This window comes from Anolis sagrei, chromosome 3 (assembly GCF_037176765.1).
Source record: "Anolis sagrei isolate rAnoSag1 chromosome 3, rAnoSag1.mat, whole genome shotgun sequence".
In the NCBI taxonomy this organism is placed as follows: domain Eukaryota; kingdom Metazoa; phylum Chordata; class Lepidosauria; order Squamata; family Dactyloidae; genus Anolis; species Anolis sagrei.
The window spans coordinates 27,386,636-27,413,865 of NC_090023.1; the positions used below are offsets into that span (position 1 = coordinate 27,386,636).

General features: G+C 40.3%; 1 protein-coding gene across 2 annotated transcripts in view; it reads right to left on the minus strand.

The window, feature by feature from the left end:
- The window catches only part of ARHGAP20 (Rho GTPase activating protein 20), a 118,811-nt gene that overhangs the window by 17,275 nt on the left and 74,306 nt on the right, over positions 1-27,230 (minus strand). For both annotated transcript variants that reach the window (XM_060770982.2, XM_060770981.2), the window contains exons 4-9: positions 21,179-21,328; positions 15,561-15,602; positions 13,697-13,781; positions 9,341-9,418; positions 8,096-8,162; positions 1,787-1,975 (exon numbers count right to left, since the gene is read on the minus strand). In XM_060770982.2, the coding sequence (XP_060626965.2) occupies positions 1,787-1,975; positions 8,096-8,162; positions 9,341-9,418; positions 13,697-13,781; positions 15,561-15,602; positions 21,179-21,328 (611 nt within the window). The remainder of the gene's footprint in view (positions 1-1,786; positions 1,976-8,095; positions 8,163-9,340; positions 9,419-13,696; positions 13,782-15,560; positions 15,603-21,178; positions 21,329-27,230) is intronic.

Here is a 27,230-nt window from a genome sequence, read left to right on the forward strand (position 1 = left end):
TCCACTTCCTCAATGAAATTCTGGATGATATGAATTCCCAGTGTATTCCAAGCACTGCTTCCTCTTGTAGCAAAGAGTAACCACAAGGGGGTGGTTTGTAGATGTAGATCGACAACGTGCTACTGATAAATGATGGAAGAGGGACTACGTTTCCCAAGTAGCTGGCAGGAAATGCCTGCCTGGAACAGATGGAAAAGATAAGATATAAGGGGGAATTGTATTACTATGACTAAGAAGGAGTTGCATGTGTATGCAACAAGGATGCCAGAGGATCAGAGAAACATGTATGAGATTCAGGTGTGTAAGGTAAGAACAGAGTCACCACTATCCCCACGTAAACAAAACGAAGGAGAGAAATTGAGAGATATCTTAAGAGAGCCAACATTATGATCAACATAGTTCTGTTTTAAGTAGAGCATACTGTTCAATGAATATGTGGCATTTTTATTACTAGGATGGGCAGGAGAACAGGAATCTCTATTAGCTTTGCAAAACTGCTTGAGAAATAGGAAAATGTGCAGCAAGAACTGAAGGCTGGGGGTAAAAGTTTGGCTGTGCAGCAGGACATCCTTGGTGTCCAGCACAGCTGTGCTTATTAAACTACACGGGTTTATAAAGCAATCAAAATCTGACAACACTGGAAAACAAAAACAAGACAAACCTCTGTTCCTAAAAGCACCCACAGCAAGCACAGAAAGGAAGCAGCACAAAGCAACCAGACTATTAAGCAACCTCCTAGCCACATTTGGAAAGCTTCAGGGGTCACTGTGGGCACATCAAGATTTCACAAGGCAATTCAGCAATCAAGGAATGCAAGATTCTCAGAAATTAGAAAAGTCACATTTTCAGACAGCTACTTCCGAAACCCTACAGTGGCCATGACAGCTGGATGATTCTAGAAACCTCAGAGTCAGTAAATATAACTTTTCCAAGGTCTGATATTTTCTACCTTGGGCAGGGTGCTTACACCCTGCCCAAGATAGACAGTTAGCTTTTTAGATGCCAGGAGCAAAGGAATTGTCATGTGAGTAATGTACCATATATACTCGAGTATAAGCAGAATTTTTCAGCCCTTTTTTAGGCTGAAAAGGCCCCCCACAGCTTATACTCAAGTCAAGGTTATTTATTGGCTTGAGTATAAGCTGTTGTTGTTGTTGTTGTTGTTGTTATTATTATTATTACATTTATTATTTTCCTCTATTATTATTACATTTACCTTATTTTCCTCTATTATTATTATTACATTTACATTATTTTACTTTGTTACAGGACACAGGTTTAATGCACCCTAATCCTTCTTTTCCACCTCTTCCTCCCCCCCCCCCCAATTTTAAGTATTATTACTCCAAGGCCTTCAATAAGGAGATCTGACATGTGAATCAATGACACACAAATACATTACAAGGATACAGAAAAGATCTGTAACTACACCTTGAGAATACTTGCTTATATAAGCCTAGGTATCATTAGAGTCTTGCAGAAGAGGAGGATTTGTGAATCAAGATTGCTTTGAATGGAAAAACAAAAACAAAGCCCTAGTGAGTCAAAACTACAGACTGGATAACAAAAATAATGAGGTTATTTCCTTACTGGCTTTATTATGTGTTACATAAACTGTGATTTTAAACATATATCACGAAAAAAATCATTAGAAATAATCTCTTATCTAGTATGTGACTTTTTTGCGAGATCACTATAATACAACGATTTATTATAACACAGAGTCAGTCTGCAGAAAAAAAAACTCCACTCTCTGAATGAGGCTTCTCTGAGTGGAAAGACTCACCATTCAGGTCCTGGCCAGTGGCCAGGCGACTTGGCTTGAGGATGAACTGGCACTGAAGCTCGCGGGGCAGCTGTTCCATCAGGAAGGCCCCCTGAAGGTCCAGAGGGCAAAGACTGTCCTTTGATCCCTGCATCTGCGGCAAAGTGTCACGAATGTGGCTCATTTTGATTCCAAATGGATACTCATGCCCTGTTCAGAGAAAGAGGAAGACAGCTTAGTATATAAATAATAGAGGCTAAGCAACAGAAAAAGACCTAGCAGGGATGTCGCAATGAGACTATTCCGTGAAAATATGCACTTGCATAAATATAATGTAGTCACTTGACATACAGGGTACTTTCATTTTTACACTCCATTTCTGATATGATTTTTTATTTATCATGTCAGGAGCAAACCAAACAGTTGTATTGCATTTTTAACAAACAAACAAACAAACAAAACACAAAGTTTACAAGCTTGGTAGTTGATTAAATGTCCTTTGACTAATAGCTGGCCACTTGGAGTGCCTCTGGTGTTACTATAAGAAGGTCCTCCATTGTGGATGTGGCAGGGCTCAGGTTGCATTGCAGCAGGTGGTCAGTGGTTTGCTCTTCTCCACACTCGCTTGTCGTGGATTCCACTTTGTAGCCCCATTTCTTAAGGTTGGCTCCGCACCTCATGGTGCCAGAATGCAGTCTGTTCAGCATCTTCCAAGTCGCCCAGTTTTCTGTGTGCCCAAGGGGGAGTCTCCCATTTGGTATCAGCCATTGATTGAGGTTCTGGGTTTGAGTCTGCCACTTTTGGACTCTCGCTTGCTGGGGTGTTCCAGCGAGTGTCTCTGTAGATCTTAGAAAACTATTTCTTGATTTAAGTCATTGACATGCTGGCTGATACCCAAAAAGATGAGCTGGAGATGTCACTGCCTTGGTCCTTTCACTATTGGCTGCGGTGGATGTCAGGTGGTGCAATACTGGCTAAACAGTGTAATTTCTCCAGTGATGTAGGGCGCAGACATGCCATGATAATGCGGTATGTCTCATTAAGAGCCACATCTACTGCTTTAGCGTGGTGAGATGTGTTCCATACTGGGCATGCATACTCAGTACAGAGTAGTGTAGCGCAAGGGCTACTGTGTCTGGTTGTGATCCCCAGGTTGTGCCAGTCAGCTTTCATATTATATTGTTTCTAGTTCTGATATGATGCAATGAATGGCTTGTTCTCCTCACTTTCTAAAACCACCACTAAAGATTTAAACCAATTATTTCACCTCCCTGCATACCTTCTTGTCCAATTTCATAAAGTTAATAGACAGAGCCTTTATATAACCCTGTAAAATGCCAGGCATATTAACTCTCATTTTCGTAGATGGAATATTTTAATACCCCAGAGACTCATTCTGTTTACAGAATTCCTACAAAAATTAATTGAGGAAGTAGCCATTCTATAACACTGTCACTGCAAACATCTATATAAATAAAAATGTAATGTTTGTTTGTGGGATTAATATAACTCAAAAACCACTGAATGAATTGACACCAAATTTGGACACAATGCACCTATCAGGCCAATGAGTGACCATCACACATAAAAACACTGAGAAACAGAGCAGAAGAGACTTAAAAAACCAAAAAATACACTGCAACACATGCACAAAACACATATAAACACATATACACAGATATAGACACACATACACACATATATGCATACACACACACACAAAACACATATACACAGACTGGGCCACAGCAACACGTGGCACGGGATAGCTAGTCATAGAAAAAGAGAGTTGGAAGAGACCACATGGGCCATCTAGTCTATATAAATAAAAATGTAATGTTTGTTTGTGGGATTAACATAAGTCAAAAATCACTGGACGAATTGACACCAAATTTGGACACAATACACCCATCAGGCCAGTAAGTGGCTATCACTCATAAAAACACAGAAAAACACATCAGAAAAGACTTAAACAGCCAAAAAATAAAATAAAAATACACATATAACACATATGCAAAACAACATAAATATACACATATACACAAATATATACACACAAAACACATACATACAGACTGGGCCACAGCAATGTGTGGCAGGGGATGGCTAGTTTTTAATAATGTCTCAAGTTGCTATGTTTTTATGGGTAAAAAGCTGTAACAAAAGTTATCCTAACTAACTTGTTGCATCTTGAACACTCAGAAGATACTTGGAAATTTGTCAGCACAGAAGCAAGAATGATGAATGACCACTTAAAATACAGGCTACCTCTCCGGACAGGTAATGTATACCAAGCGAACAAGAAAAATATGACATAAAAGTGTGGCAGTGCTATGATCTTAACCTATGAGAGGGAGACAAGTACTTGGACAGACTACTTGGCAGAATAAACTGTAACTACCACCATCCAGTAAGGCAGCAAATACACAAGGGACACTGTCCTCCTTCTGTACACACTGTCCTCCAAAATACACACTGTCCTCCTTCTGTAGCGATTTGAAGACTTGGATGTTTGAACAAGCCTTTGAGAATGTCTAGCTCCAATGATCCACAATTAATGGCACTGCACTGCACTTTCATCCCATGCCCTTAGCTACAGCCTGCACTATCCCATTCCCTTGTCTTGTTTACAGTTGGTCATGTCTTATGGTAGTAGTCACCATAGGCTATAGAGTGTTGTTCTGAGTTTTAAGTTGCTGTTTTATGTGCTATTTGTTTTAATTTTTTGTACTGTAATGTGTGTTTATTTTACGCGTTGTTTTTAGGCACCTTGCGTCATATGTAAGCCACCCCGAGTCCCTTTGGGGAGATGGAGGCGCATGGGGGAATGGCTGCGGTCTCCCACTTTCCCATAGCCTGAGAAATTGATTCTTCTTTTCAATGTTTGATGTTTTGTCTTATGCCTGATATAACAGGTTGTTGTTTTTTTATTTAATTTTAGTTATTAAGTCATAATTTGTTTTGCCAAATTTCGTTACTATGGCTATATTGTTGTTGCATTTGGGCACCAAATGCTTGCCTTGTATGTTTGGAATCCACCCTGAGTCCCTCAAGGGAGATAGGGTGGAATATAAATATATAATAATAATAATAATAATAATAATAATAATAAGAAGAAGAAGAAGCCATTTGGCCATGAAACTCAAGAGCTTGAAGACGTGTGCACAGAGATTAAAATTAAGCTCGACCAGGTACCAAGATGCTTTCAAGTTATAGTTGGGTTCATTCTGAAATTTTCCAGGAAAGAGTGGATGGGGAGCAGTAAGAGATACCCCACTTTTGAGAGCTTGGAAGAAGAGATACAATTCTTTCCTCTGTTATGCATGTGAGTGGGCATTCCTGAATCAATTATTCTTTCTTGGGGTAACATATTCATCACTGGGTTATTTGACAGAAATTGGGACTGCTATATATGCGGTTTTGAGCTCCATGAAGGAAAAGTGGGAGACGTATGTGAAAACAAGCAATTGTGACAATCCTCTGCAGTTCAACAGAGCTCAACTTGTAAGTTTTCATCTACCCCAGTGGTTCCCAACCTGTGGTCATGGACCACCAGTGGTCCCCAAGAACTAAAATATGGTCCATGGCCTCACGTTACTACACCGTTGCAACAAGAGCAACTGATCTCATGAAACCTTCTTATAGTGCCGAGGCAACAGGGATGTTGGGAGGGGAGAGGCTGACTACCCACAAAAGGTGTGACAACAAGCCTCCTGATTGCTGATTCTCCTCCTCCTACCTCCCTGAGTGGAGCCGTTCCATGTGGTGCCTGTAAGCCTTTGTGTCTTTGTTTTTAGGCCTGTTCCCGGCGTCATTTGGGGTGCTGATTCAGAAAATTGCATCAGATAGACCACATCAGCTTTAGATTATGAAATATGGTTTTCTGTGGGGAAGTAGATGGCGACTACTGGATGGCATATGTTCTGTATCAGAAACTAGAGCTGATGTGATCTATCCAATGCAATTTTCTGAATCAGCACCCCAAATAACCAAAACAAATCTAAAGATGACCAAAAATGGATTTGTAAACTCCTTGGTACTATCGTTGGACAGAGGTCCCTGGCCAAAAAAAGTTGGGAACCACTGATCTACCCTCTCTCTGCATGTGTTCTAAAATATTCCTCATCTTTGCAACTTCTCCAGAATATTTAAAAGTACTCAAATTGCAGTCTACAAAATGCCAAATGGAGCCTCAACCTGAACATGCCATGATGGATGGACATTTTTGAAAGCTGTAATCCTAAATGTAGTGTTTCGGAGTTTTGGAAAAGTCATTGTCTGAGGTGGAGCTGACCATTACCTTAATCATTAGTTAGTATATTAATAGATATTTCTCGATCTTTTAAAATGTAAAAGGGAATATTGGTCCTTATTTAATTCATCAACACATGCTATTTAATTATTAAATTAGTCATGGTTTCTAAAATGGAACCTCCATATGGAGAGGAAGTAGACAAACAAAAAAGGAATGGTTGTGGGATTGCTTGAGAACTTCCATGTGGCAAAGACAAGGTCTGGGCTTAACCTGCAGGAGTATTCCAACATTTCACAATGAATATGCACCAGCCCCAATCACAACTTGTGACAACGAAAGGAAAAGGAGGCAATTACAAAGATATTCCACCTTGAATTCAAATGGTTGACAGCACATCTCCATAATGTTTTGCAGATAATTAATTCTGTAAACTTTACTTGACAGCAATGAAATCTGAATTTTTAAAATCTGCTTGTGGGCATAACAAGCAGTTGGAAAATGAAGACAAAGCACCAAAAAGGCTATGTTTTCTAATGTGCACCCGTGTAACTCCTACTACAGAACAGAGGTGGGAAAAACAGCCTTCAACATTAAACCCCTAAAAAAGTTATTCAGAGTAGCTGAATTCACTTTAGCATCTTGTATGATTACAGTAAAAGAGGATCTGCATTTGCAAGAGAAAAGATTCCTCTGAAAGTAAAAAAATCCAAAGTATTTGCATCTGTTTTCAAGAGAAAAAAATCTTATGTATAACTAAAGGAGAAAGATCATATGCAGAACATTCAAATGTCAAGGGAAAGCAGGGAAGAAAATAATCCGTTTCCTACAATTACGCCAATGCACTACTAAGGTAGACATAAATTTAGAGGCATAAGCTAGAGCTTCAGAAAATCCTGGCTTAATTAGGAGCAAGTAAATGTGTTTCTGCATGCTGAGAGACTTGCCCACGCATTGGCTCTTCCTGCCTGTGGAAGTGGTTGCTCACACCAGATACTCAATTGTTTCCTTATTGCAATATCCAAACATAAGTTACCATTATCTGGTTGAACCTTTCAAACTCTAACAAGCATATTCAAGTTTTACATTATGTTTTAAGGTCAGACAAACCAAAATCTCTGATCTGGATGACATAAAAAACAAATAATGGATAAACAAAGCTTGAGGAGTCAAGCAGGAACAAAGGAATAGTGTACCCAAAACGAAAACTATAGAGTTTGGACTATGACTAATGGCCTCAGTGACTATTATGGCTTGGGGATTTCGGAAGCTGAAGTCCAAAGAGGCAATTTTTCAAAGCTCTAAATACATTCAATCAAGAGAATATTCTTAACTGTTCATCTAGTCTAAGGCTGAGCTTTAGCACATCTGGTTAATCACCAGCAGCAATAGATCTTTCCCAACGGAAAGGTTGGCAGTTCTAGCCTGAGTCCGGATGATCACTCAACCTTTAGCTTAGCTTAGAGTCCACCAAAGCAGTTCGAAAACAACTGTGAGCTGTGAGTAGAGAAATTAGGCACCACTTAAGCGGGGAGGTGTTTTACGGCACCATAAAAAAGCCGATGATCAAAGAGCAGGAGGAAAATCTGTAATCAAAAGGCTTGTCATCACAGAACATGGGGCGACAGCACCCGCCTGTGGTTGGAATCGAGCATAACCTCCAGGACGCCGAAGTTGGAAAAATGCCGACACATACCTCTATCTGTCTGTCTGTCTTGTATGTCTAATGACATTGAATGTTTGCCATTCTGTAATCCGCCCTGATTCCCTTTCAAGGTGAGAAGGGCAGAATATAAATGCTGTAAATAAATAAATAAGAGTACAGCAAATGGAGAGGGTTGACTACCCTGGCTTTGCCTCTACTACAGATTTACCTTTCCTGTGAAATTCTGAGTCCACTGTCTTTCTGTCAAAGCTACATAATCTCTTTCTTCAAATGAGATTTCAAGGAAAAATATAAAACCAGTTTTGTATGTGCGTCTGCTGTGGTTGTTTTATGTTATCTGAATCCTTGACAAGAGGTGGCACAGAAAATGAATGAAACCACGTATATAATAGTGTATGTTCCAGAAACTTACCAATAAGAGGATATGGGGCACCTTCTTTCCCAGAGTTCGCCCACAACTGATAGTCCTTTTCAGAACCCTTCAAAAAAAAAAAATACAATCCCACAGCTTTAAGAATAGGATGCCAGTGTAATTAAATCACACTTCATTGTTACAGTTAATTTGCAAATTAAAACCTATGTCTTGAATATGGCTCTCACAGATGTCACTAGAGATCAGCTGTTTTTAATCAAAACCCAAAAGCTAAATCATCTGAAAATGTACAGTACTTTCATCCACTTTGCTCTACATAGCCCAGCACAGCCTTTTGCAGGTTTTCTATATATTTGCAATATAAGAATATCATGTGGGATCTTGATATAACTTAACTATATAGGATCATTATTATGTGTTGTTAAAGGCTTTCATGGCAGGAATCACTGGGTAGCTGTGAGTTTTTTGGGCTGAATGGCCATGTCCCAGAAGCATTATCTCTATTGATGTTTCGCCCACATCTATGGCAGGCATCCTCAGAGGTTGGGAAACTACCTAGGTCCACCCAGAGGAAAAGTGTTCTTACTATACATCAAGAGAGCCAATGATCACATAAGGAAGCTGATGTTTTTGCTGAATTTTTGTTTCTGTTGAATTTGGTCTGATGGAGCTCCAATGCAATTTGTTTTATTCTGTTATGTTTAGTGTGTTTTCTCTTGGTTGTTGTATTTTATGATGCTCCTATTTGTTTTGTTTTATGGATTGTTTTTGCTTTAATGTCTTGTAGACATTTAGTCCCATATGCAAACCTCCTTGAGTCCCTCTGGGGAGATAGTGGCAGGGTATAAGAATAAAGTTGTTGCTGTTGTTGTTATTATTATTATTAGTGTCAGAAGCGACTTGTGAAACTGCAAATTGCTTCTGGTGTAAGAGAATTGGCCATCTGCAAGGACGTTGCCCAGGAAACACACGAATGTTTTACCATCCTATGAGAGGCTTTTCTCATTTTCCCGTATGAGAAACTGGAGCTGACTGACAGGGGATCAACCTGCTCTCCCCAGATTCGAACCACTGACCTATGGGTCAGCAGTCCTGTCGGCACAAGGGTTTAACCCATTGTGCCATCGGGGGCTCCTTATTATTATTATTATTATTATTATTATTATTATTATTATACCTTATTATTATTATAGCTTTCTGTCAGCCACTGGGTTATATATTACATCAGCAGACATATTACTAACTAAAGTAATAAAAGAACTTTAAAAAAATCTAAATTCTTACATTAATTCCGAGTTGCTGGAGAGCCATGAGGATCACATCATTTGCTGAATCCATGTTGGTTACGGTTAGGGTTTTTGACTATTAGTGGAGAAAAGAAGCAAAAGAAAACACCTATTGGAATTACAACATCACAAATAGAAATGCTGCATGAAAATTGGAATTACAAGAGCAAAGAGGTCAAAAAATTCAGCAACATTTTGGATGTAATCTAATCTGTGCCTAATCTTTCCCTGATTTCACCCTATGGACTACAGTAACAGAGGAAATAGATCAAATTCTGACCCAGTTTTGTGGTATGCTTCCACATGACACTGCAAATCTATTATTATGACATCCCACAGGAGCTTGGAACATTATTTTTAAAAGCTAATAATTAGCATTCATGCTACTTTAAGGGACAGTTCACACACAACAGTAGGTTACTTTTACATTGATTTAAAAAACAACAGCAAAAGAAAAATTGCTCCAACCTCCAAAATGACTCCTACTCTAAAAACGTATTTCTTGGGGGATAACAAGCAAATTCTGTCCTGGTGACAAACACTCCAGAAACCATTACAAGTTAATATATTACTCTATGAATGAAATGCAAAACATAGTGATGTTAGTCTGGAATTCCCAGTCTGTACATTTTACACCAACTAAGAGAACAACGTTGGAAGCAGGGCCGTAGCCAGAAAAAAATTTCGGGGAGGGTTGACAATTTCGGGGGGGGGGAGGGTTGAAAATTTCGGGGAGGGTTGAAAATTTGGGGGTGGGGTTGAAACCTGCCTCCTAGCTCACGCTGAAGCAAAGAGCACAGCAGGGGGCAGAGCAACCTTCAATAGCCTGCAGCTCCACCCCTATCAACCACCTCCACCAAGTCTGGCCTCCTTAATGAGAGCATTCAACACTAGGCCTGGGTAACAACGGAAAAAATTGTTTCTAAAATCGATTCGTTTTTTGGGGTTTTTTTGCGTTTCGTTATTTAAAATAATTACAAAATTTTCCTTTTAAAAAGTTCGATATTTACAAAATTTCGTAAATGTGAAAAAAATTACAAAACATTAACGAATCGATTTCCGAAACAATAACGAATTGATTCGTTAATGGCGGACGCGACCGCGAAATACGCTAAAAAACTTCCAAAAACTTCTGAAGTTTCCCTCTCCCTCTGTTGTTGACTGTTGGTGTGATATTATAATTTTTTTTCACTAATTAAACAAAAAAAAAACCATAAAACTTGCCCCAGACATGCGGAAATAATAACGAAACGACCTCAAAACAATAACGAAACGAATACAATAACGAAATACGAAGCATTTACAAAACTATTTAAAAATTCGTTTTTTTAAAAAATTGCTCCAGAATGGTTCGTTATCATTTTGTAATTGAAAAAATTAACGAATTATTAACGAATTAACGAAACGAAACCGCCCAGCCCTATTCAACACCCCCCCCCCCCACCTTGGTTGCTTCACTACATCTGCTATTGCTGCAAGTAATGACAGTGTGAATAAATTGTCAATATTTGCTTGAGATAGTGCTTACAGTTCTGCAGGGACTCTTAATTTTTTGCATCTCATAGACTTAGCATGGGGATTTGGTTAACCAGTTAAAATTAATGAGTAAACCAGGTTTTTTTAAAAAAAATCTGAAACATTTCGGGGGGGGGGTTGAACCCCTAAAACCACCCCCTCGCTACAGGCCTGGTTGGAAGCATAGCTTTTGTAGACTAAGTCTGCTTCCTAAAATGAAAACTTATCACACTGTCCAATCATAACCATTTAAAAAACAGATCACAGAGATTCCAGGTGACAGAACTCTGATGCCAATGTGTTCTTTACAAATACCTCAAACATACTTCTGTCTGAGCCACTGGAAATTGCACAGAGCCAAGAAAAGAGAGCCGAATGAGTACAAGTGCAGTCTATTTTTGCCTGAGGTCATAGCGGAATGATCATAACATAAACAAAACATAAAAAATTAACTCCCCCCCCCCCCAAAGTAGTGACATCTGGCACCCAGTAGTAGGTCAGCACATTTGCATAAGGCTTGCCTTCGGCTAGAATATAATAAAATCATTTGTTCTGCATATGCCTCTCCTCCTTTGCTAACCCTAACTCTTGCATAAAATGGAATAATTCCCCGAGAGCCTCAGCTGCCGTAGCAGAAAAAAGAGGAAATCTTCACAGAAAGCATTGAGGTTTTTAGGAACCTTCTATCTGCCACTGTACTGTCTTATTAATATTATTTCTGGCATTACTATAGTTTGCTTTCAAGGTGACCACCACTGGTAGCTCCCAAGATTCAGTTGTCAAGGCTCTAAACTGCTGCATATTTAATGTTCATATATCATTGACAAATGTAGCTCTCGAGCTGATATGTAGCTCTGAAACTGAGATTGGTTCATACCTTAAACCAGTGTTTCTCAACCCTCCTAATGCCGCGACCCCTTAATACAGTTCCTCATGTTGTGGTGACCCCCAACCATAACATTATTTTCATTGCTACTTCATAACTGTAATTTTGTTACTGTTATGAATCATAATGCAAATATCTGATATGCTGGATGTATTTTCATTCACTGGACCAAATTTGGCACAAATACCCAAAATACTAATGGGATTGGGGAGCGGGGAGGATTGATTTTGTCATTTGGGAACTGTAGTTCCTGGGATTTATTGTTCACGTATAATCAAAAAGCATTCTACACTCCACCAATGTTGTAACTGAACCAAACTAGGTGCACTGAACTTCCATGACCAACAGAAAACACTGGAAGAATTTGGTGTGCATTGACCTTGAGTTTTGGAGTTGTAGTTCATCTACATCCAAAGAGCACTGTGGACTCAACCAATGATGGATCTGGACCAAACTTGGCACGAATACTCAATATGCCCAAATGTGAACAATGGTGGAGTTTGGGGAAAAGAGACTTGACATTTGGAAGTTGTAGTTGCTGGGATTTATAGTTCACCTGCAATCAAAGAGCATTCTGAACCCGCCAACAATAGAATTGGGCCAAATTTCTGAAACCCCCACACGACACCCCCCCTGAGGTGTCCAAACCCCCAGGTTGAGAAACACTGCCTTAGACCAATACTGCTATTTTTTGTTTACAAATCTACCAGAGGTTATTGTAGAGCATCAAAGTGTAAGCCTTTGGGTCCACAATTCCCCAATCTTCCACTCAGTATGCTGTTATGCAGCATCCAAAAAATGTTTTCCAAGCTCCATGAATCATAGGAACCTTCCACACAGCTGAATAAAATCCCACATTTTCTGCTTTGAACTGGGAATATATAGCAGTGTGAATTCAGATAACCCAGTTCGAAGCAGATATTGTGGGATTGTCTGCCTTGATATTCTGGGTTATAGGGCTGTGTGGAAGGGCCCTGGGTTATCAAGCCAGATGGAAGTCAAACATTCAATGTGTATAGATTTTAGAAATACACTAGGGGCCATTCCCTAGTCATATAACCCAGATTATCAAGGCAGAAAATTCCACAATATCTGTTTGAACTGGGTTATCTGAGTCCAACAGCCATATATTCCAGTTCAAAGCAGATAATAACAGTTTATCAGCTGTTAGGATTTCTGGGAGTTGAAGGCCAAAACATCTGATGACCTACAGATTGAGAACCACTGATCTAGAGCAAACTCAGTTAATCAAATGAATTAGTCCATGGACTTACTAACTGAACTAAATGTAAGTGATGACATGACTTAATAGGTCTACTCCATTTGGGAGAAAAAAAATCAAATTTAGGGCAAACAAAGCAATTTGAGCCTTTACATCTGGACAACAAATCTAAAGGACCTGCATCATATCTTAACATATTAAGAAAGTCTTAATATCCAGAACTAGAATGTATCACCATCTTGAAGTTCCATCCCAACCAGTCCCAATAATACCCTGCTTCACATGGGCTAGCTTGGAGAAAGACAAAAGCCACAGACTCTATTTTAATACTAGTTTGGCTCTTCAGTTCCTTTGTTAGGTCTTCCTGATCATGTGGGGTAAGAAAATAGGGAAAGAGATTTAAGACATATCTTGAGTGCAAACATGAAATAGTCTACTTAATTTTCAAAGCAGGGGAAAAGGCAATAATGAAGAAGTTGTATGCATAGAAGCCAGAGGCTTATTCATGTAATATCAAAACACAGTTTAGTGTTAAGTCCAAAGTGCCCAAAACACCAAGAAGAATTCTCCTTCAGCGGCTTCTGTGCCTCAAAACAGATGCTGGCATTTTATACTCAGTAACTATTGCCCATCATGCAGTACTAGAATGACTTTTCACAGCAGTTTGCCAAGGAACAAGAAGAACTGTTCCACTTAATATACTCCTCAAATGTTGGCTTATGAACACTTACATATGCGCAGTTTCCAACATCCTTTGCAATAATCTTCAAGGGAATGCTCTTGGGGTAGTCTTTTGCTTTCTCTTCCTTTATTCGGCTATGAAAGCAAGCAGAATGGAATAATTTTTAAAAGTATATTCACAAAACAGTGCGTCATGGGAAATATATTATGCCAATTTACCACATGCAAGAAAAGATAAATAAATAGTAAAGTAACACAGTACAAGAAGTAAATATGGGATATGTGTAATTGACATCTGGAATGGCCCAGTCTACGATTTTGGATCATGTGATTGTATGTTTTTATTAGGTGTTTTTTAATTTTTATACTTCATGTTTAATTGTCCTATTATCTTATGGTGAATTTGCCCGATTGTATTTTATGCTTAGTCATATGCTATTTGATTTGTGATTTGGTTTATGTATCTAAGGCAGGGGTCCTCAAACTTTTTAAACAGAGGGCCAGGTCACAATCCCTCAAACTGTTGGAGGGCTGGATTATAATTTGAAAAAAAAAAAGAATGAATTCCTATGCACACTGCACATATCTTATTTGTAGTCCAAAACCCACTTAAAAACAATACAATAATTAAAATGAAGAACAATTTTAACAAATATAAATTTATTAGTATTTCAATGGGAAGTGTGGGCCTGCTTTTGGTTGATGAGATAGGATGGTTGTTGTTGTTGTGTACTTTTGAGTCTTTACAGACTTAGGTTGACCCTGAGCGAGGGCCGGATAAATGACCTTGGAGGGCCGCATCTGGCCCCCAGGCCTTAGTTTGAGGACCCCTGATCTAAGGCATTGGATTTTAGCATTGTTTTTTGTAAACTGCTTTGAGTCCCCCAGGAGTGAGAAAAGCGGTATATGAATACTGTAAATAAATAAATACAAGAGAATATATTTATCTGTAAGTAAAGTGCCTTATTTTAAAAGACATTTTTACCAAAAAAAATCTGCCTGAATTTTGAGATTTTCATTGTCCCTGTTGGATGTTCACTATTCTACAATATTAGGTTGATGACCACTTGCTCAATTTTGAGTCTACAAAATGAAACCTTATTCTGTAAAGCTATTTCATGGATGGCGGCTCCCTTTCATTAGAGGATTTGTAAAAAAAACAAAACAAACAAACAAACAAAAAACCGGAGGTTGCGTGGCCATATGTCAGCAATGCTTTAGCTTTACATTTTCTGATCAGCAGATAAATTTCTTCCAGGTCTACAGTTCTAGTTCATTCAGTGGCGCAATGGGTTAAACCCTTGTGCTGCTGAATGGCTGAGCTGAAGATTGGCAGTTTGAATCCGCAAGATGGGGTGAGCTCCCATCTGTGAGCCCTAGCTCCTGCTAATCTAGCAGTTTGAAAACATGCAAATGTGAGTAAATAAATAGATACCGCTTTGGCGGGAAAAAAGCAAAGAAACGCTCCAAGCAATCCTGTTGGCCAAATGACCAGGAGTTGACAGCATAGGCTCCTCGGCTTGAAAATGGAGAAAGCACCTCCCCAGAGCCAGAGATGAGCACCGCCTCCAGAAGCCGGAAATGAAAGGAGAAGCCTCTGCCTCTGTGTTGGTGTATCTTATTGTATACTATTATAAAGGCATTGAAAGTTTGCCTATATATGTAAAAGTTGTAATATGCTCTGAGTCCCATTGGGAAGAAGGGTGGAATATAAATAAAGTGTATTATTATTATTATTATTATTATTATTATTATTATTATTCAAGTAACCTGCCAGTCTCTCTTAATCTGAGTTACAGAAATTACACAATTTTTCAGGATTTAAAATTGCCTGTACTTTGACTAGACAGACCACAAGAATCAGACAAAGCTTTATTATTGTCTGTCATTGATGGCATCTCAGAACAGACGTACCTTTGAAGGAAAGTCAACCACTTCTCTTTCTGCTCCACGGAACTGAAATAATTAAAAACTTGTTTTAAATTGCATATTAGAACAATACAACACTACTATGTAAGGAATCTTTGGGCAATGTTTCACCTGGTTAGAGACAAGCAGGACAGTTATCAAACACAGAAATATACACGCAATCTTGGGCAAACTGGCATAACGACTTTATGGGGCGCTTTAGAAAACACATGGTTATTTTCCAGGTGTTTTGGACTTCAACTCCCACAATTCCTAACAGCCTACTGGCTGTTAGGAATTGTGGGAGTTGAAGTCCAAAACACCTGGATGGCCCAAGTTTGTCCATGCCTGCTATGGAGGGAAGGTAAGCTATTTTCTTCTGCTACATCATTATTTTTATTATTATTATCATTTATTTTATTTTTTTTCCTTTTTATCTCTGCAATAACCTTGTATCATCTCTTGCTGGAAGTCATAAATATTCTCTTTTATTCTTCCTGTCACCCATCCACAGTAACTCATTGGGAAATTGTCAACTGGGAAGCTTGATTTTTAGGCTGTCGCCATTTCTCTGGTTTCAGTCATTCTTTCAATCTCCTGGTTCAAATTCTTTCCAATAATTAATGTCTACACTCTGAATAACCCTATCTTGGAGATGTTTCAATCACGTTTAGTTGGGTCTGTAGGAGATTAAAAATTGATGAGAAAGAGGGGAACGTCAATGGCACGAACAGTTGGCTCCTGCAGTCAGGTTGGCTCACAGCTTAAGTCATTCATGGTCGTTTGTTGCATATTCCATCCCAAGAATGCAACGAGGCAAAAAGATATAGGTAAATACAGGCTGTATTTCCTGAAACCTCTGTAGCAGTTTGCTGTAATCTTAAAGCTTCACCCTAGCCACTGGCTCAGCTAACTCCACAGTTCACTGTGACAATTTCATTGGACACGTTGAGGATGAATTTGTATCTACTCTGGCAAGGTCATAGTAGATCAAAGGGATGGATGTTTGACCTGCTTGTCTTGATGTGATATATTACAGCTTGAAGATGTGCATAAGATCCTTCAACAACATGAAAGCTAACCATACAAATTCAGGATCCTTCTCATGCTGGAAAGCAGCCAAAGGAAGCTTTGTAGGAAAGATGAATTGTGATTGTATTCTTAGAGACTACACAATGTAAAGACCCATATGAACTTGCCTTAAATATTAGTAGAATCATCAGTGGAAGCCCTGTTGCATATACAACTATGGTAGGCGGTGTGCAACCATGAGAGAGCTTTCTCTACAGCATCAATCAAATGTGAAGCTTTAAATGTTTTTGTTGGGTTGTAGGTTTTTTCAGGCTATATGGCCATGTTCTAGAGGCATTCTCTCCTGACGTTTCACCTGCATCTATGACAAGCATCCTCAGAGGTAGTGAGGGTCTCACTACCTCTGAGGATGCTTGCCATAGATGCAGGCGAAACGTCAGGAGAGAATGCCTCTAGAACATGGCCATATAGCCTGAAAAAACCTACAACAACCCAGTGATTCCGGCCATGAAAGCCTTCGACAATACTTTCAAATTTGTTTATATCACCTTGGAGGTCTTGGCAGGCTGAGCAGCAATAGGTAAATCAATCAGTAAATCATCATTCAATACATTTTGCAGCAACTGAACAGGGGAGTACACCCTGTTATTTCAAACTATTGAGCACAAGAGTCCTAGACTGCCTAGCAGCAATGACTAAAACTCGAAAGAATAATTTCATGACGGTTCTGTTCCCCCTTGAGAGGCAGTTCCAGAAGAAGAGTTTATGAACTTCTGTTTGAAACATAGACCATTGGCTTCTGATATCTCACAAGGATCAATATTCTCCCAGATGTTTAGTATCAGCAAGAAGCTACTGGGAAGTGTCATCCAGGAAGCTGAAATGTCTTTTCAGCAAAATGAAGACAACATTCAACTCTTTTCCCCCCTTTTCTCCTAACATTTAGGAAGTTGTTGATGTTCTGAACAAGCCTAACAAATAGTCTGTGTCTTCTGGTCAGAAAGAAGACAGACTTCTATTAGACAGATTCACAATCTGGGAATACTACTGGTCTTAGATGTATATCTTGTTGATCAAAAGAACACTGTGAGTGGCTTTGGCTAGCTGAGACGGGTGTGTCAGTAGTAGTTGTTTCTGAAGAGATTACATCAGAGGAACACTCGTCTTAGTTATATACAGGTTGGTTTACTGAAGTAAGCACCACATGGAGCTAAGTATAAAATTCCTTCACTTATCTGTCTGAAAGTATTTCCCTCTATGAACCATCTCAGAGGCTAAGATTGTCTGGGAAGGCCCTGTTCTCAATCCCACCCCCTTCGCAGGTGTGACCAGTGGGGATGAGAGACAGGGCCTTCTCAGTGGTAGCCCCTCAGCTTTGGAACTCCCTTCCCAGTGAAATCAGGTCAGCCACCTCCCTCCTGACTTTCAGAACCAAAGTAAAAATATGGCTCTGGCTATTAGTGAAGGCAATAAGTGAGGTGGAACTATGTGTAATAATGACTGGAATGGCTTTTAACTATGTCCTCGAATTACGTGATTTTAATAATTTGTTTTAATGTTTTTGCTTTTTAATTTTAAATTTTAATGTATATGTTTATTTTCTATTGTCTGTTAATATGGCATCAAATTGCTGCCAATTGTAAGGCTGCTCTGAGTCCCCTTCAAGTTTTGTTTTGTTTTGTTTTGTTTTTGGTCAGAAACAACTTGAGAAACTACAAGTCACTTCTGGTGTGAGAGAATTGGCCGTCTGCAAGGACACTGGCCAGGAGATGCCCGGATATTTTGATGTTTTTCCATCCTTGTGGGAGGCTTCTCTCATGTCCCTGAATGGGGAGTTGGAGCTGACAAAGGGAGCTCAACCACGCTCTCCCCGGATTCGAACCTCCGACCTGTCGGTCTTCAGTGTTGCCAGCACAAGGGTTTAACCGGAGGCTCCTTCCTTTAGGGTGAGAAGGGTGGGATATAACTACACTAAATAAATAAATAAAATAAGTGCAACTGCAAAACAGCTGCATGAGTTATCAACATGCTTCTGAGCACAAAAATATCAGTGATTCGTTTCAAAGCCCAAAATAGGGATGGGATGGGTTAGGGATCACCAACTTCCCTGTCATCTTCCTATTCCTTAACATCAAAAAGAGAGTTCACTATGTAATCAAGGAGTGATTGAATGGGACAAGATAAATGCCTTTTCAGTGGCTGCACATATATAATGAAACACTGGCTAAATCCCAAATTCCACTTCGGGGAACTTTGGAACTCCTTCCCCATATCCTTACAGAAATTCCCAATGTTGTCCAAAAACAACTCCAGAGGACTTTCCAGCCAATCTAGAGCTGCTTCCGGGATTACACAGGGGAGGAAGGAATTGTTTCTGTTGTTTTCATTAGCAGAAGTCCAGCACTTGATCCCACCCTCCATTCTTTGATGTTTTTCACCTGTCACCAAATAATATTTTATTATGACTGACTTTTCCTAATAAGTCTCCTTGCTTGGCTGGTTGAAACTTTGAAAAAACACCACCACCACCCAAAAACATTGTGATTGTTAAACTTTTGTGAGTGACCTTTAGTCAATTTGCACAGAAGGATAAGGCACAAATATCTGAATGAATAAAGAAACTGCATGCAAACCCAAAGAGGAACAGTCTGAACTACAGAAAAAAAATGCTAGCTAGACAAAGCAGTCAGCAATGGAAATAGACTTCAAAGGTTAAGTGTTAGCACTGAATTCATTAGGCATTGGCAGCCACCCCTTCACATCAAGAGCTAGTTAAGAAAACAAGTGGCAGGTCGAGGGCAGCTAACACATGTCACCGACGACCACGACCTTAGCAAGACATTCATCAATTCATTTCTTTTTGCCCCTGTATCTCCTCATCTCTCACAGAGAGTTTCAAAGGCTCCCATGGATTCAAAGTGGATACTCAAGAAAACGTGAGCCATTTCCACAGCATGTACTTCATAAATATTTGGACTTTCTTTTAATCTTTTCACTTACTTGACTCTTGTGTAATTATATACTCTCGGACAACTCTTGTAAATTTCTTCACATGCTCTCTTTACCTCCCTGTGTGCACGTCTCGGTTTACAAACTCCAAAATTCCCTTCGACAGAGGGCAATACATTGATAATGTCAGATATTTCATAGCCAAGTAAGATAACCTATTGAAACATGTGTTGTCAAAGGCTTTCATGGCTGGAATCACTGGGTTGCTGTGAGTTTTCCAGGCTGTATGGCCATGTTCCAGAAGCATTCCAAATGCTTCTGGAACATGGTCATACAGCCCAGAAAACCTATCGAAACATGCTTTTTAAGTGACACAGGAGTTCAAATAATGTCTTGAATCTCTTCAATTTAAGCATAACCCATGTGTCCCAAAGCTGTCTCAGTGAGTTTCCACTAGAACAAGCTGGTCATCTGTATTGTCGAAGGTTTTCATGGCCGGAATCACTGGGCTGTTGTAGGTTTTTTTGGGCTATATGGCCATGTTCTAGAGGCATTATCTCCTGACGTTTTGCCTGCATCTATGGCAAGCATCCTCAGAGGTAGTGAGGTCTGTTGGAACTAGGAAAATGGGTTTATATATCTGTGGAATGACCAGGGTGGGACAAAGAACTCTTGTCTGTTGGAGTGAGGTGTGAATGTTTCAACTGACCACTTTGATTAGCATTTGATGGCCTGGCAGCCAGATTTTGTTCATTTTCATGGTTTCAACAGACCATGTTTCAGATAACACAGGGAAGCCATTGAATCCACAAACAGTGGACAATTTCAACAGAAAGGAGGAAACCATGAAAATGAACAAAATCTGGCTATCAGTATTTAAAAAAACTCTAAAATTACAACAGCAAAGCAACAGAGAGGAAACAATCAAAGACATCTAATCACCTTTCAACAAAAGACTGTCCCACGCACTGCCAGGCCAGCAAATGCTAATCAAGGTGGTCCCAAAACCATGTCTGGAGCTTTTTCCTGAAGGAAAGGAGAGATAGAGCCGGTCTGCTTTCCCTGGGGAGTGTGTTCCACAGAGAGGGGCTACCACTGAGAAGACCCTGTCTCTTATCCTCGCCAATCGCATTTGCGAAGAGGGCGGGACTGAGAGCATGGCCTCCCCGGACGATCTTAAGCTTGGAGGTGGATCGTGGAGTGAGAAATGTTCTGACAAGTAAGCTGGGCCAGAACCGTAAAGGGCTTTATAGGCCAAGACCAGCAGGAAGAAGGAAGTATGAAGACCTGTGTTATGGAAACCTTGTTATTGTAAATAGTAGGTACAACCATATTACTTTACTACAAAGAAAAGCCTCCTATGGAAGATATAACATTGGTCTGTGTGTTTTTGTTCTTTTTATCACTTTGGGCTACTAGTTCTGGATTACGCTGCTGCTAATATGTTACTCTGCTGTACATTTATGGGGGGGGGGTCTTTTATTAATAAGCCCACTCACCCAACAAATCCATCTCCTTTTTGAATTAACACAAGAGGACTCCTTGGTTTAAGTGAGATATATTTTGTACCCAAAGTCACTCTTCAATCTGCATACACATAGATGAATACAATAACAGGGGAACGAAAGTAACCGCTCTCATACCTGAAACTGGCAACGCAGTTGGTGGTGGGCCATCCCAAAACAAAAGATCTTTCCAGGCTAGTACTGCCCTCGCAGACTTCTTCCAGGCAAGATGCTGTCCACATTTCAGAAAGGCGTGCCTGGCTCTTTAGTTTGAAGTGCAACTGTGATCTGTTAATGAAAGAAATCTATGATACAACGCTGACATCAAAGCTTAGAAATACGTACAAAATGAGCACAGCTTCTACCAACTCAATTCTATTCAACAATTAGCTCTGCCATTGCTTCAAACAACAGTTGTGACTGCTGGAGGCCCGGAGGCAAAAATCCTGAGCCAACAGATGGACTGTCCGCTTCAAAAATCTGTGTCTGCTGGACCAGACCACTTTCTCTAGGCAAAATAAACTGTCACCAAATGCTGTGCATCTAGAAAGGAGACAGCAAATAAAAGAGGAAAATGCATATGCTGGTTAGGAGATTCGAGGAATTTGAGGTTTGAGAATGCAAACATCTGACCTCACTCCCAGCCCTGAATAATCTAGAATCCCAAATTAAGATGCTGACATGCCTTTGGTGATGGTAATAGTGTAAGACTCCTTCTTCAGTGTTAATCTCAAATACAACACAAATGGAACACAGGCAAAATCCAGCTATTTTGGTCTCAAATAAGCAAGCACTTGACCCTTATGGATTTCAGAGAACTGACCTACATTTGGGATGCTCTGATTCCCCCTCCCACAAAGCTTTTAGCATTGAGTCCATTAACAGCTCTTGACTGGATGGTGTGCCGCAGAGGAACTGGCACCAACCCAAATACCCACAGTTGTAAACACTGTTTCCAAACACAATTCACAGGGAACTTTCTCCTGCGTGATTCCCATCTGAAATGAATGAGAAAATATGTTCTATTCTTACACTGTTGTTGCATCAAAGCATATCTATTTCTACTGGGGTTTGCTGGAAGAAGGCGTAATTGTGCCTTCCATCAGTCATATTTCTGTCTTCATAAACTATCTCCTGTTTATGGTAGAACACTTCAATACACAAATGATCACCAGGGAAAATGCTCAGGAAAAAATGTGATGCATGAGAACCAAATGACTATATCACAACTAGATATATATATATATATATATATATATATATATATATATAGGCTACTGCATTAACCTTGCCACCCCTTCATTTTATTGCCTCAATGGAAGGGCATAGCTGCAATGTATGTATGACCTATAACTCCCATGGGGTCCCACATTGAACTTGTGCTCTGCCAGTGGTTCTCAACCTGGGGTCCCCAGATGTTTTTGACCTTCAACTCCCAGAAATCCTAACAGCTGGTAAACTTTCTGGGATTTCTGGGAGTTGTAGGCCAAAAACATCTGGGGACCCCAGGTTGAGAACCACTGGCATAGCACAAATTCAGTGTAGGACCCCATGTGAGTTATAGGTCATACATACATTGCAACTAAAGAATCATAATGTATCCCAGGGAGGGGGGGGGGGCAATTAAAAAATGAGAAACCATTCTAACTCCTTCTTATCTTACAAGCTGAACTCAAAGCTCACACAACAACAACAAAAAAATGTTTAGAGCTGTAACTACTGTACAAGGGTTGAATGAAAAGTAATGCCTCTACCTTCGTTACTTGGGTTTGGATGGGAATATTTTAATAACTCAAATGCAGAAATAATCCTTAGAATGTGCTCTTTAACTACCACTATTCACTTTTCCACATAATCACCAGACAATTGTATACACTTCTGCCAACGATTAACAAGTTTTCTGAAGCAGTCACGGAAGAAGTCAACACTTTGTTTCCGCAACCAGCGTCTCAAAATTCTCTCAACGTCTTCACCAGAAGCATAATGATGTACCCGCAGATCTTCTTTCATTATCGGGAACAGATGGAAGTCAGACAGTGCTAAATATGGACTGTATGGAGGATGCCATACGGTGGTGAAATCCAGTCTCTGAAGTTTCAAATCTGTGCACTTTCATTTGAGGCGCCAGCATCCTGGGTACCCATCATGCACAGATCTTCCGATAGCCAAGCGAAGCAATAATGTGACCCACACGTTCTTGGGAAATGCCGATTATGCTTGAAATTTCTCTCTTGAGTGATACAACTATCGTCCTGAATCAATCTGTCAACCTTTTGCTTGTGAAACTCAGTGGTTGCTGTCACAGGACATCCAAGTCTTCGTTTGTCATGCAAGTCAGATGTTCCCACCTCAACATCTTTAAACTTACTCGCCCAACAATGCACAGTACTCACATCAACATAATCACCATAAACAGCTTGCATTTACTGATTAATCTCCTTTGGGGTGACACCTTCTGCGGTCAACAATTCAATGATTGCACATTGCTTAAGTCGCATTGACTGACTGCGCAGGGTTCCATACTTTGCACTTTAACAACACAATCGTTCAACACTAAGGCTTCCCACCAAAATGGAACTGTAGAGGAGAGTCTACTGAACAAGCCAGTACCTGCTGCCTACCAGTACTGCCATCTTTGAGGAGTTATGAAGGTGGAGGCACTACTTTTCTTTCAGCCCTCATATATGCTAGCTAATTATTTTCTTGTGCTGTTTTTTTTTACCATCAAGTCAACTTCAACTTAGAACAACTTTATGAATGTAAGATCTCTAAAGTCCCAGTCATCAACTGCCCTGCTCAGATATTGCAAACTCAGAGATGTGGTATCTTTAATCCACCTGTAATGCAATCTTTCTCATTCCATACAGCTTGCAGTAACATTAACAACCTTAGATATGCAGAGTGCAGCCGGGAAATCAGAAGACGTTTACTTCTTGGGAGGAGAGCAATGGCCAATCTCGATAAAATAGTGAAGGACAGAGACATCACACTAGCAGTTAAAGCAGTTAAAGCAATGGTATTTCCCATAGTAACCTATGGATGAGAGAGCTGGACCATAAGGGAGGGTGAGTGAAGGAGGATAGATGCTTGTGAACTGTGGTATTGAAGGAAAATTCTAAGAGTGCCTTGGACCGAAGGAAATCAAACCAGTCCATACTCCGGGAAATAAAGCCCAAGGGAAAGATATTAGAGGCAAAGATGAAGTACTTTGGCCACATAATGAGAAGTTAGGAAAGCTTGGAGAAGACAATGATGCTGGGGAAAATGGAAGGAAAAAGGAAGAGGGGCCGACTAAGATCAAGATGGATGGATGTTATGCTTGAAGTGACTGGCTTGACCTTGAAGGAGCTGGGGGTGGCTACGGCCGAGAGGGAGCTCTGGTGTGGGCTGGTCCATGAAGTGTAAGGAGCAACTGAACAAAACAGCCTGCCACTTTAGTGCACTTTATTGTCTTTCCAAGGAGACGTGTCATCTCATGATATGTTCAAAGTATGCATAACAGCCCTAATTCAGTTATCATGGCTTCCAGTGAGATCCCCAGCCTCACTTCGAGGAGATATATATATATATATATATAGAGAGAGAGAGAGAGAGAGAGAGAGAGAGAGAAAATTCATATATTTGTGCGAATGTCTATTTTTTTCTGGGTATTCTTCTACAAGGCCAAGATGATGAGGGAGGTCAGAGCATGCATGAGTCAATCCCCTCTTAACCAGAAGATTTACCCTTGCATGCTTAAAGGAACAGGAAAGCCCTGGCCTAAAGATATACCACCCTCCATGTTGCTACTTGGCAGAGACAGAAAGTGGTTCTCCCTTCCTTGGCCTTCCATGTTATTTTGATTTTAACAAAGCTTTGTCTTCTTGGGCAGGGCTGTGGCAGAGTTCTCACCTGATAAGTGGATTACTGCCTAAGACTGGAAAGTCTTGTGTAAAAGTGGGTCAGTCTAAAAAAAGGAACCTTAATAGGCATCTAAAAGCTGCAGGAGACAGACAGACAGAGAAGTGACGAGGGAGATTGTCTGGCAGCATTTGAATCAGAGAGGAATGCAACTCCTAAAATGATAACTGTGAAGAACAGAAGCATTTGCACTGGAAATATTTTTATAGAAAATTCTGATCGAACACATGGCTGCCAGTGTCCATGAAGGACACAACTTCTATGTTCCAACTTAAAAGAATTTTGCAAGCTGATTGTTTGATTGTTCCTATCTATATAAATAAAAATGTAATGTTCATTTGTGGGATTAACATTACTCAAAAACCACTGGACGAATTGACACCAAATTTGGACACAACATCCCTAACAGACCAACGAGTGACCATCACTCATAAAACCCCACAAAAAAGCAATGGAAAAAACTTAAAAAACCCCAAAAGCTAAATGATGATACAGCACATGTGTGAAAATGACTCCCCCCCTGTGTGAGGGAAAAGAAAACAAACATCTGCCCCAGCTCCCCTTTGCCCATGCTACAATAACATTGGAAAGCTGTGGTCCTCAATGGGTGACCTTGGCCCACCGCAGTTTGGCCCCTTGTCCTGTGCCCCCGAAGGTGGTGGCAGTTGGGAGGAGCGATGAGCAGACTTTGAGGGTGACATGAGGGCACAAGGAAAGTGTGTGTGTGTGTGGGGGGGGGGGGAGTGGGGTAGTCACTCAACTCCAACTTGAGCAACCAGGGAAACTTCGTAAGCAGCTCAGGCCATGTCTCAAGTCTGGGCCACTGACTACAGGTGCCATGGCGGCCGCCTGGTTGACTGGCTGTCTGGCCACAGGCCCCACACACTTCCGCTTAACCCTTCACCTGCCAGACTGGACCCACGAGGCAATCCCCTACCTCGCAGCAGGAAATCTCCCACAGACACTTAGCTTAATAACCATGGAGCCCTTGCCCTGCGGAGAGGCGGGACACACCTCTCTCAAGTGCTGCCTTCAAGCCCAACTCTTTTCCAGCCTATGTCTAGAGGGAAGGAGTGAAGGAGAGAAAGGGGGAAGGAAGGAAGGAAGGAAGGAAGGAGGCAGAGAAGGAAAAACAGAAGGAAAGAGAGAGGGAAGGAAGGAGAGAAGGAAAGAAGGAGAGAAAGAGGGAGGGAGGGAAGCAACTAAAGAGGAAGGAAAGAAAGAAAGAGGTAGAGAAGGAAGAAAGGAGAGAAAGAAAGGAGAGAAAGAAGGAGGGAAGGAAGCAACCAAAGAGCAAAGGAAGGAAGGAAAGAAAGAGGTAGAGAAGGAAGAAAGGAGAGAAAGAAAGAAGGAGAGAAACAGGAAGGGAAGGTTGGCCACAGCAATGTGTGGTGGGTACAGCTAGTTAATAATATAGTCCATTTGGAAATACACTCAAATGCATATCCATATGAACCATTATCAATACAAAAATGCCAAAATGTGTAATAGGGCAATCTATAATGGTCACAAAATGTGTGTGAGCATTCCCGTCCTTCCGAACACTTCCTTGATAAACAAAGAAAAACAACAATAGGCCCCCACTTTTCTTTTCAGGATGATATAGTGTAAAGGTGATAGCGCTGCATCAGGATCATGAAGATTCAGGATTAAGACCTCACTCTATCATGAAAAGGGACAAGACTACAAAGGGACCACCAAACGCAGTGCCCAAACACAAATCAAGGAACATGAAAGACACTGCAAAGTAATACAACCTGAGGAGTCAGCCATAGCAGAGCACCTGATGAACCAACCTGGACACAGCATATTATTTGAAAACACAGAAATGCTGGAGCACTCTAACAACCATCATGTCAGACTATACAGAGAAGCCACTGAGATCCACAAGCAACGAGAAATACTTGAAAATGAACAAAATATGGCTACCAGTAGTTAAAAACCCTAAAATCAGGACAGTAAATAAAGAACAACACTCAAAAAACTGGGGAATTCCAGATAAAAAACAATCAGGGCCAGCTAATCACCCAGTAAAACTTGGTTATTTCATTTTGATTGATGTGTTTTGTCCTTGTATGTTGTTATTTTATATTATATTGGTGCTGGTTATTGATTCTGGCCAATTTTCGTTGTATTTTTAAATGTTCTGCGTTGCAGTACTGTTGGCTGTAAGCCGCCCCAAGTCCCTTTAGGGAGATGGGGCGGGATATAAATAAAGTTATTATTATTATTTGAAACACAAAAAGATTAGTACACAGCAAACAAGATCACTCTACTGGCTGTTGTATTG